The 12,490-nt window shown below is 45.8% G+C and overlaps 1 protein-coding gene across 1 annotated transcript; it reads left to right on the forward strand.

The window, feature by feature from the left end:
* Nucleotides 1-2,205: 2,205 nt before the first annotated feature.
* LOC309354940 (G-protein coupled receptor 4-like) lies at nt 2,206-8,976 on the forward strand. The gene is made up of 2 exons (XM_081885248.1): nt 2,206-2,291; nt 6,581-8,976. The coding sequence occupies exon 2, from the start codon at nt 6,857-6,859 to the stop codon at nt 7,886-7,888; it is 1,032 nt and encodes a 343-aa protein (XP_081741374.1). The 5' UTR covers nt 2,206-2,291; nt 6,581-6,856; the 3' UTR covers nt 7,889-8,976.
* The last annotated feature ends 3,514 nt before the right edge of the window (nt 8,977-12,490 follow it).

Below are 12,490 nucleotides of genomic sequence, written 5' to 3' on the forward strand. Positions count from 1 at the left end.
CGGAACGAATTAAGTACTTAACCTGAGGTACCACTGTATTAAGAAAGTTAGAATGGCATAAACCATTTGGTAAAGAAGAGAGAGGAGCAGGATCAGAAAGCAGTGATAAACTGCAACAATGCATTGTGGGATATGTAGAACTAATCTCTTTGCCCCATAGCAGGGGAACGTAGAGGAGAAGTCATCACGGAATAGTTCAGGGATGGGGCCTGTGGCCCTTGAGGGATGTTGCTCGTCTACAACTCCCATCATCTCTGACCATTGGCTAAGATGTTGATCCAACAAATGACATGCTCCCTGCACCTTCCTTTTGAAGGACAGGCCAAGCATAGCTCTTAACCAAGCAAGCGGCCAGTGTCCTTGGTCTGGTTAAGCCAAAGTATCTGGAAAGGAAACCACTTAAGAGGAACGGTTGAGAGAGTTAGGTATAGTTTAGGCTGCAGAAGAGTGGACCGAGAGGAGTGGTATGATAGCCACCTACAAATATTTGAAGTGCTGTCCCACAGAGGACGGAGGAAACTTGCTTTCTGCTGTTGGGCCTGAACCAATGGATTCATATTACAAGACAGGGGATTCTGATTAACTGAAAAATCTCTCCGACCGTCTGGCAGTGGGACAGACTCCCACTGCCGTAGTTTTGTTGCTGAGGCTTGATGTGCAGAGCCCAGTGGAGCAGGAGGGCAGCCAAACAGAAGAGTCTCGGAGGTGTACTTGCCTGAAGGCAGCACCAGCATCCAAAGTATGGTCCAGTCCAAAGTTTGGGCGAACAGCAATCTGCATGGTCAGACAATCGAAGGGTCAGAGAATCCAAGGTAGGGCCAGGAACGACAAGCGTTGTTTCCAAGACCTGACTGCTGCTGGAAGCTCTGCCTAAGAAGGCTGAAGCCAGTTGGTTCTCATCAGTGCCTTCTCCTCTAAGTCCTGGAAAGCTGCAGGTGGAGTCACTCCGCCTTCTCCCTCTTCAGGCTGCTGTTCATCAGGTGAAGCTGGCCTGTGACACCCTTGGAAGGTGGTGAACTTTGTTGGAAGTTTTAAAACAGAGATTGGATCTGTCAGGGTTTCTTTAGATGGGATTGCAGGAAGTTGGACTAGATCAGGCATAGGTAAACTCGGCCCTCCAGATGTTTTGGGACTACAACTCCCATCATCCCTGACCACTGGTCCTGTTAGCTAGGGATGATGGGAGTTGTAGTCCCAAAACATCTGGAGGGCCGAGTTTGCCTATGCCTGGACTAGATGACTCTTGGGGTCTTTTCCAACTCTGCAGTTCTTCATTGTGTGCCTACATTTCCCCCTTATGGGTAGCTTGTGGTATGGAGGAGGGGGCTTCAATTAGATTGGGGAAATGGTTCGGGCAAAAGGCCTAACCCTCTGTGAGGACAAAGAACCCCCCACCAGTGTCTCTCTGTGTGTGTTCACTGCTACTTCCGAGTCAAAATCAGATATCATGAATCTCTAGAATCACACCCCACATCTCCAAAGCTGCCAGTTCCCACTTTTCTTACACAAAATTGGCCAGACCCTTGTGGTATGCTTCCTGACACCTGCAGGTGATTTGCCCATTTGAAAAGGGATAAAAAAACAAACTTACAACCCTTCAAGAATGCAACAGTTATTTCAGAGTCTATCTATCATCTATCTATCTATCTATCTATCTATCTATCTATCTATCTATCTATCTATCATCTATCTATCATCTATCTATCTATCTATCTATCTATCTATCTATCTATCTATCTATCTATCTATCTATCTCTATCTATCTATCATCTATCTATCTATCATCTATCTATCTATCTATCTATCTATCTATCTATCTATCTATCTATCATCTATCTATCTATCTATCTATATCTATCTATCATCTATCTATCATCTATCTATCTATCTATCTATCTATCTATCTATCTATCTATCTATCTATCATCTATCTATCTACCTATCATCCATCTATCTATCTATCTATCTATCTATCTATCTATCTATCTATCTATCTATCATCTATCATCTATCTATATCTATATCATGGTGGTAAGTCCCTTCCAAGACACACAGCAACCTGAGAGCAATATGTAAAACCCAAAACAGCTTTATTTGAGTTCCCGCTCAGCTGTCTCCTATGATGTACAACTTGGTGGTTATCGCTTAACTGAGACTAGCGCATTCTGCATGCTATCTGAGTCACAAAAACCACAGTGACTGACACAACCACAAAGAGAGGATGCCATTCCAAAGAATGAAGCAGTTGCAAGCAAGCAGGTGTGTGAATCGTCTCTTGGGTCAGTAATGAGGTGAGTGCTTCAATTTTTTATTATTACTGTTTTACAGCATGAAACAAACAAACAAACTCAAGCTGACTTTGAAATCAGCCTTGATCATTCATTCTCTTAATGCCCATGTATGATGGCTGAGAGAGTTGGGTTGCACAAGAGGCGATTGAAAGGACGTATGCTAGCCACCTTCAGATATCTCAAGGGCCGTCACATGGAAGACGGAGAAAGCTTATTTTCTGCCGCTCCAGAGGGTAGGACTCGAACCAATGGCTTCAGGTTACAAGAAAGGGGATTATTTAGGAAGAACCTTCTGATGGCGAGAGCTGTTTGACAATGGAAGGGGCTCCCTCAGGAGGTTGTAGACCAGGCGTAGGCAAACTTTGCCCTCCAGATGTTTTGGGACCACAACTCCCATCATCCCTGACCACTGGTCCTGTTAGCTAGGGATGATGGGAGTTGTAGTCCCAAAAAATATCTGGAGAGATGAGTTTGCCTATGCCTATTGTAGACTCTCCTTCCTTGGAGGTTTTTAAGCAGAGGTTGGATGGCTATCTGCATGGATGCTTTCACTTGTGATTCCTTTATTGCAGGGGGTTGGACTAGATAACCCTTGGAGCCCCTTCCAGCTCTGAAATTCTTTGAATCTATGATTCAAAGTATGCATCATTACTAATTATGTGTGTGTGTATCTTATGGTGTTTGGCTACCAGTCGCAAAATAAAATTTACTCTTGGAGACTAAGAGCATGGGAACACACTACAGGGAAACTCAGGAAAGCTCTAACAATAATAATTCGCTTCTACTTCTTTATCGGATATCAGTCATCTTGTTTTTACAGCAGTAACAATGCATGGTATTCAGCCCTTCTCAGAGCAGACCTGTTTAATTTAGCAGGCATGCCTAACTTAGGTTCACTGATTTGAATGGGTCTGCTCTGGGCAGGATGTACAGTGGTACCTCAGGTTGCATACGCTTCAGGTTACAGACTCCGCTAACCCAGAAATAGTGCTTCAGGTTAAGAACCTTGCTTCAGGATGAGAACAGAAATTGTGCTCCGGCGGCGCGGCAGCAGCAGGAGGCCCCATTAGCTAAAGTGGTGCTTCAGGTTAAGAATGGACCTCCAGAATGAATTAAGTTCTTAGCCCGAGGTACTACTGTACTTAAATACAACCTAAGGAAGTGAAGAATGGAATCTGCTCATTCCGGATGCAGCCCCGGCTCTGCACACACATCATACTTTTGAAGCACAGTTAAAGCAACCCCCCCTCCCCCCCAGAAAGGACTCATTGGAACTGTAACTTAAAGGTGCTGGGATTCGTAGCTCTGTGAGGAATAAACTACAGTACTCAGGATTCCCCCCCCCCCGGGGGGGAGTGCTTTAAATGTACAGTGGTAACTCAGGTTAATCACTTAATTCGTTCTGGAGGTCCGTACTTAACCTGAAACTGTTCTTAACCTGAAGCACCACTTTAGCTAATGGGGCCTCCTGCTGCTGCCGCGCCACCAGAGCACGATTTCTGTTCTCATCCCGAAGCAAAGTTCTTAACCTGAAGCACTATTTCTGGGCTAACAGAGTCTGTAACCTGAAGCGTATGTAACCCGAGGTACCACTGTATGGAAAAAATAGAACCTGAAATCAATAGATTTGTCTGTTCCTAAACACTGGGAATTTGTGATCAGTCACCAAAGCAAGCTCACCCATAGGATTTCAAATAAAATTGACATAGTTTCCTTCTGGCAATCTTTTCCAGCAACCTAACTGGGGCTGGGGCCAGCTTCTTACTTCTTGCTATTGTTGGATAACTGGAGGCAACCATGTATCAGGCGGTTTTTAATGTCTAATGTTTTACAATTTTTTATGTGCTGCAAGCTGCCCAGAGTGGCTGGGGAAACTCAGCCAGATGGATCAGGCCAATGTTCCACCTGGTCCAGCATCCTGTTTCCACAGTGGACTCCTGTGGGAATCCAGCAAGCAGAATCTGGCCTCAACAGCCCCCTCCCCTCCTGTATCTTCCAACAGCTGGTCATGAGACACCCTTGCCCAAATCACCCAGAAAACTACCAGTAAATACCCATCTCCCTTCCTTATTTATTCCTGTCTCCAAGTGGTTTCTTCTGTACACTGAGGAAGTTGCCCCTGAGCATGTGGGCAGACTTCCATTCAATCGCTGGCACAGATGAGGTCAGAGTCTGACAGACTGTGGGTTATGAAGGGACACGACCACAGGAAGGTTCTCACCGCAGTCAAATGTCATGGAAATTCCCTGTGCGCAGGCTTGGCTTTTCATTCATTAATGCTCAGAAGCATGAGGAGGAAAGCATTGTTCTGCAACAGTGAAACGGAGCTTTTTGGCAGTAGGAGTATATAAGATAGGGACACCTGCCGTGGCTCCCTTGATCTTCAGATGACGGGAATGGAGCCTGAGAACAGAAACAGGACATTGCCAGGATATGTGAGGGCAGCGTTCTGAAAGCCTTCCAGTTGCCCAATGGGCAAAACCTTTGTTTGGCAATTAAGGTGGTGATATCCCCCTTATTTTGAGGATTATTGGAATATTCGGGTTACAGACGCTTCAGGTTACAGACGCTTCAGGTTACAGACTCTGCTAAGCCAGAGATAGTACCTCGTGTTAAGAACTTTGCTTCAGGATGAGAACAGAAATTGGACGGTGGGCACGCGACGGCAGCAGGAGGTCCCAATAGCGAAAGTACTACCTCAGGTTAAGAACAGTTTCAGGTTAAGAACGGACCTCCAGAACAAATTAAGTTCTTAAGCCGAGGTACCACTGTATACCGAATCAGGCCATTGGTCTATCTAGCTCAGTAGTATCTACACTCATGGGACGCGGGTGGCACTGTGATCTAAACCACTGAGCCTCTTGAGCTTGCTGATCAGAAGGTTGGCGGTTCAAATCCCCAGGACAGGGTGAGCGCTCCCATTGCTCTGTCCCAGCTCCTGCCAACCTAGCAGTTCGAAGGCATGCTAGCGCAAGTAGATAAATAGGTACCAGTGCGGTGGGAAGGTAAACGGTGTTTCCGTGCGCTCTGGCTTCCATCACAGTGTTCCGTTGAAGCAGTTTAGTTGTGCTGGCCACATGACCTGGAAAGCTGTCTGTGGACAAACGCCGGCTCCCTCGGCCTGAAAGTGAGGTGAGCGCCACAACCCCATAGTCGCCTTTGATTGCATTTAACCATCCAGGGGTCTTTTACTCTTTCTCTTTCCCATTATCTACACTCATTCTCCCCACCACCCAACTATAAGAGTCTTCTTATAGTGACTCTTTCTAAATTTGCATATAAATAGATGGATGGTAAATGATAATAGATGCTCTTTTTAAAAAATAATAATACTGCAAAGTTGTGTACTGTTGAAGGGTGACTCATGTCTTTTGGGGTGATGCCTAACTGGCCAGCAATCCTAGGCATCTATCTATTCAGGAGGGTTGTATTCCCAGGTAAGAGGATTGCATAAAGGTAAAGGGACCCCTGACCATTAGGTCCAGTTGTGACTGACTCTGGGGTTGCGGTGCTCATCTCACTTTATTGGCCAAGGGAGCCAGCGTTCAGCTTTCGGGTCATGTGGCCACATGACTAAGCTGCTTTTGGTGAAACCAGAGCAGTGCACGGAAATGCCATCTACTTTCCCATCAGAGCGGTAACTACTGTATTTTTCGCTCTATAACACGCACCAGACCATAGCACGCACATAGTTTTTAGAGGAGGAAAACAAGAAAAAAAATATCCTAAACGAAATAGTGGATATTTGATTTTTGTGGTTCATGCTGTGGCCACAGACATGTGATCTGACAGTGAGTTTGGAATAGCCCAATGCAAAAATCCTGAGGATCCATGCGGATCCATGCTTTGTAACCACGGAGGAGGGAAGGAAGGGGAACCATGGATCCTCTGCTCACGACTGCAGTAGATCGCCCTGCCACCCGCAGGCATTCGCTCCATAACACGCACAGACATTTCCCCTTACTTTCTAGGAGGAAGTGAGTGTTATGGTGCAAAAAATACGGTATTTATCTACTTGCACTTTGACGTGCTTTCAAACTGCTTGGTTGGCAGGAGCAGGGACCGAGCAACAGGAGGTCACCTCGTTGCAGGGATTTGAACCACCGACCTTCTGATCGGCAAGTCCTAGGCTCTGTGGTTTAGACCATAACCATGTGCAAAAGGTACATTAGGACTGCAGACCTTTGGGGGGCGGGGGAAGGAGGCAGTTACACACAGTATGGTCTATCACTTATTTCCAATTCTGAGAACTGCCTGATCCATTTTTCCTGCAATCTTTCCCATCCCAGGTCTTGAGAAGCCCTCTCTATTTTCCTTTTCTTAATTAAAAACTGATCTGGATTAGAAGGAAGGGCAGGCCACCAAGCAAGAGAAGTGGCAGCAGGGGCATTTGCCACCTCGTCCGCAGTGTCCTTCATTTCCACCACCACACCCTGTGGACGAGTCCGGCGGCCAGCAAGTTCAACAAGATATGCGCCATCTGCAACGGCTGTGAGATGACAGTCCAGAACAATGGGGCTCCATGGGAAGAGGGAGAAAACCCACAATAGTTTCCAATAGGCGCCATGAACATCTCATGCCACCCTTTGCCTGTCAACATCACCAAGTACTTTCAAATCCCCATCTATTCGGTGGTGGTGGTGGTCGGGCTGCCTCTGAACAGCTTGGCACTTTGGGCCCTGAGCCACCAGATGAAGAGGTCCGTCATCCTCTCTGTTTACATCGCAAACCTGGTGCTGGCCAACATCTTGCAGACCCTGACGCTCCCTTTATGGATGTACTACAGTTACCACGACCACAAAACCAGCCTTGGGAAGGAGGTGTGCGCGGTGGCCGGCCTGGCGTTCCGCACCAACTTCTACGCCAAAAACAACTTCTTGTGCCTCATCGCCATGGAGCGCTATTTCGGCCTGGTCCACCCGCTTAGATTCCACAGGCTGCAGACCATGCAAGGCGCTGCCAAAGTGAGCGCCGTTTGTTGGCTCCTGGTGGCAGCTTTCTGCGCGGTCGGCATCGGGATACAAATCAGAGGTGAGTGGCCAGAGGAGCAGCTGCAGGAGCGCTGCCTGGATAGCTCCAGGCTGAACTATCAATACGCCGAGTTCAGGGTGAGCATCACGGTCTTCTCTTTCTTTATACCGTTCCTGCTCATGGGGTTCTTCTACTTCCGGGTCCTGTATGAACTCAGGAAAGTGGCCTCTCTGGAGCAGAAAACAAAAAGGCAGATCTACGGCTTCATCTCTCTCACGGTCATCACCTTTTTTGTCCTCTTCACTCCTCACCAGGTGACTTCATATTACAGGTATTTCTGGGAAGTGATGCTCCACGGGAAGGCAGTTGAAAGCTGTGACTTGGTGAGGAAGATCTTCATCTACCAACGTACAACTTTGTTCTTTACCACCTTGGGCAACATCTTTGATCCTCTTCTGTACATCCTGCTCCTCAAGGATATTCGGGCAGAGTTCAGATACACCTTCACTTTCAAGGCTCGCAGGGCAGGAGTCTCAAGCAAGTCAGAACAGCAAGGTTTTCCTCCGTGCTTTACCACCGGGAGACAAATGCAAGACCAGCTTGGGGCACAGGACGTACCCGACTAACGCTCCACATGCATAGTGTTAAGTTGTGGGTGAACATATCAGACGACACAGCGATTCTTCAAACAGCTCTTGTTTATGGACAGGACAGGACAGAACTGCACTGAAGGGCTCAGTCAGCCTGCTTATATAGAGCTCCAGTACCACGTTACTGTAACAACTTTCTAAAACTATCCAATCACTGAACGTCACTTTCGATCCTTCATTTGCATAACTATCTACAGTATCCCCCTGCTGGCCCAGGGTGAGAATTTCAGTACATAACATAAAGTATGATGGTTGAAAGCAGGAGCGAGGAACCTGTGTCACTCTCCAAAGGCTGCTGAACCACAGCTCCCATCAGCTGCAGCCATATGGGCTGACACTCAGGAATGAGGGGAGTTGGAGCCCAACAATATATGGAAAATAGGACTGGGCGATATCTGGTTTTCAACATTTTGATATATCACCAATTAGACATTGTGATATACCTACATATCACAGCCTGAAATAAGGATGGAGCTATGTAGAGGCATCACAGATTTTCCTGCATTGTGATTCCACCCCCTTCTCTTGTGATTTGCTGCCCCCTTGCATGAGGGAGAGCTGAGGCAGCAGAGTTAACAGGGGCTGCAGGAATTAAGAGACACATTGGCTGGCTTCATGGTTTTCCCCACGTTGCAATTTTTGCATAGCGTGTGTGGGCGCACACACACGCTACGATTCACAATATATTGCCAGGTCAAAAATTATGAAACTGATATCACAATTACGGACTTCAAAACGGTTTTGGATGATTATATATTGATATATCGCCCAGCCCTATTGGAGGGTTGTAGCCAAATTTGCCACCTGTGGTTAAAAGCACTCTTCTCCCCAGATTTTCCAAACACTTTGATTGATTTCTGATAACTTGGATGATCAAAGCTTTGACCTTTGCTGGAGAAATGTAGATCCTGACTCCATTGTGGGTACTTCTAAATAACATAGCTATCATTCTGCGGCAATGTGGTTTGTCGTTTCACTGACTGTTTTATGCAGGGATTTGTGACTGAATCTGATGGTGTTTTAGGGTTTGTATACCAAAGGCTCCCTAGCCTCCCCGAATGAAAAAATAAAAATATACAAAAGTTGCATTGTTACTTCACTCCCAAGAAGAGAATTGGGAATTTTGGGATTATACATACATAGTGGGTGGGTGGGGTAGAGGAGATATTACATGGTGTGGAGCTTGCCAAAAGGAGAATCTTGATGGGCAAAGTAGTCGGTCCCACCAGAATGTATATAGGAGGAAGAAAGCACTGTGCAAGAGAAATTGCACCGTTTATTAAAAGGGCATTTTGTGCAAGCTACCCATTATGGCATACTTGCTACTGCTTTGCAGTTTGTTGGTGTGGACTCAACTTAAAAGTTAGTACGATAGCCTGGGAGCTATTGTGGCATCAAAGTAGTTGAGAGTGCCAAGACTATTGTTGTGTACAAACCTCCATTGGCTGTGCATCTCACCACTTGTTTGCAAAGTAGTGCGCAAACATTAGCAACAATCAATCTGTATCCTTAGAATCTTAGAAATGTAGAGTTGGAAGGGGCCACAGGGGCCATTTAGTCTAACCCCCTGCAGTGCAGGGATCTCTTGCCCAACGTGGGGTTCAAACCCATGACCCTGAGCTTAAGAGTCTCGTGCTCTACCAACTGAGCTATCCCTTGGATCGTGTATCTTATCATTTCGTTCCCTATGAAATGCTGCTTTTTGATGCGTTGTTCCCCAAACACTTTTTACACAATGTGCACACATTCATAGAACAAGGAGTCCCAGGTTCAAATCTCCACTTGGCTATGAAGCTATCTGGGTGACTTTAGAGCCCAATGAACTTGTTGTGAGGATTTGATGTTGGGGAACGGGGACCTTATAAGCCATCCATGTCTAGGGGGGGAAATGCAGTGGAAGATGCTGGCAGGACTGAAGGGGGAAGGAATGGGTTTCTGTGAAGTCAGTCTGAAATGGGATCCCAAATCCTCATTTTTCCTCCTTCAAGGGAACATTTCTAAAATGTATAAACAGAAAGCCAGCTGTATAAACAAGTGCTCAAAGCCCTCTCCTTTATCAGTCCGGCAATGGTTGGCCTTGCTGGAGCAGGGAATGCATGTCTAGGTCTTATCTTACATCCTGACCACAAAGACGCATAGACCTTGTCAGGTCTGACAAGAGACCCGGGAACGGCGCCAGGAGTTGGTGACCTCCTGCCCCAAGATAAGAGTATAGGAACAGGAACAACCTTTTATGGTCAAAAGAGTACCGGAACAGCATTCTTTGTATTGGATTGGCAAGACAGCCTCGAGGATGGAGAATTTTTGGAAGTGAACCATATTCCAAGCTTTCACCACACTGATGTTCATCAAGTTGAGGTGTGAGTAGCTGTTTAGTGGGTGAAAAGTTACTCATGTGACCCACTGGGCATTGGCAATTGTTATACACCACCTGCAATCTGCCAGCAGTTTGAGATTCCAGGGAGTTCCAGGCACACTTACCAGGTTCTGCGTTTCTTCTTGAACAACGAGACACAGAGGAAACTGCAGTGTCTTTATACTATATGGTTTATTTACACATATATACAACCTGAGCCTGCTAGAGTTCAGAGCATCAGTATTCCAAGACAGTCTAGCTTCTTTCTTGTACTGTACCTTGCCTTGCTCTCTCAAGTCACATCCCTGCTTCCTCTAACCTTGCTAACCTAAACTTTGCCCTTTTTCTAAATCAGGGAGAGGCCCCACTTCTTTAATCCTGTGCCGTGCTGGTGACCCATTACCCTCAGACTGCCACCTCAGAGGGGATTAGTCTGATTTAATTTGCTTTCAACATATCACAGGAAGTACCTGCTTGCCTTAAATAGCCCTTAATGCATGCTAATTTCAGCATGTTTAGAAACACAGGTCATATACACACATGGGCCTAAGTTATCACCTTACATAGACTAGCTTTTGACATCCCAAAGCTTAACTAAATTCTTGCCCTTGTAAGACTATGTTTCCTAGCTATCTGTGCTGAATCAGAAGCAAATCCGGTTTAGTAAAGTGTGCGTAATTCTAAGTAAGTGAGCTGTGATGACAAACATTCTAGTCATTTATTAAAAAAAAAATTAAAACTTCCAGAGTGGTTTATAAAGGTCAGTGATAAGCAGTCCCTACCCTCAGGCTTGCAATCTAAAATGCACAACGCAAAATAAAAAGGGATCAGGAGGGAGCAGAAATTGTAAAAAGAAAACTCAGTTTCTTAAATTCAGGTAGGTAGCCGTGTTGGTCTGACGCAGTCGAATTAAAATAAAAAATTGTCCAGTAGCACCTTAAAGACCAACTAAGTTTGTTCTGGGTATAAGCTTTTGTGTGCATGCACACTTCTTCAGATACACGTCTTCAGATTCTTCAGTTTCTTAAAGTTAGTTTCAAGAGTACACGAGAAGAAGCTGCTCTTGATGATTTCAACGTATTTCCCAGTATAATGTATAGCACAGCACAGCCTAGAACAGTTGCAGACCTATGTGCATTTGCCTGCAAGAAAATCAAATATAATTTAAGATTTTAAAATCCGCCATAGGGTAGTACCTTACAGGAACCAAACTAATTTCTCCAGAATTCTTCATAGGGCTAGATGATAAACAAAGCATAAAGGGGGAGGCAAAAACTTAGCTGCTTTTAGGCTGTGTACATACAGTACTGTACATTTAACATATATGCTTCTCCCTCTTTTTTGTAAAAAAAAATTGCGGGAACTATAGTTCCTCATCTGGGAAGGGCAAGCTACAGTTCCCAGGATTCTTGGCACAAAATCATTTCCTTTAAACGTATGGTGTGCAGGCAGCTACAATCTCAAGACAGAACGTGGGAGAAGGTGGACAATTAAAATGAAGCTGTACTAGGAGGTCTGTAAGGGAAAATAAAATAAAGGGGCAGGTTTATGGGGCGGGATATTTTTCAAACATACCAATCAAAATTTGAGTCTAGGCACAAGGTAAGCACTTATTGGCCGAGCAAAGCCGAAGCTGCGCCTCCTTTTTTAATGGGGCCCAATTGTGTTAGGGTTGCGCGCTGTCCAATGACTACTCGAGACTTTACATACGTCATTCGCTCTTAGGCAATGGAGACTTACTGCCCCAAGGGAGCCGGATGTACGTGAAGCCACCTAATTTAGTTATTGAAACACCCTTTTAGGCACCATTGGTCGCTGCCTGTAAGACCTTGACCTATCACAAACCAAGAAGAGATGAGTGGCAGGGATGGACACCATTCAGAAAAGGAAGCTGGGGAATAAATGGGTGGGGGAATAAATGAACAGCTGAAATCACTGCGAGGAAAGATTGGACTGACAGCCCAGTTGTCAAATCACAAAGCGAACAACCGGGACAGAGAGCGACACCCCTGCTAGCCTATCGCGTTTCGAGTCCCGCCTTTCACGTCGCAAATCTCTCCCTCTCCCTATTATTGCTTCGTCCTCACCTTCACAACCTCAGCAGGCGCTTATTGGTCCCCCGTTTGATTGAGCGTGAATGCTAGCCAATGAACGACGTCCATATATAAAGCCCCCTTCCAATGACAGACGGTGTAGCATGAAAAGGGGCCGCGTCGCGCTAC

Source organism: Podarcis melisellensis, assembly GCF_964234715.1.
Source record: "Podarcis melisellensis genome assembly, chromosome: 13".
Taxonomy (NCBI): Eukaryota; Metazoa; Chordata; class Lepidosauria; order Squamata; family Lacertidae; genus Podarcis; species Podarcis melisellensis.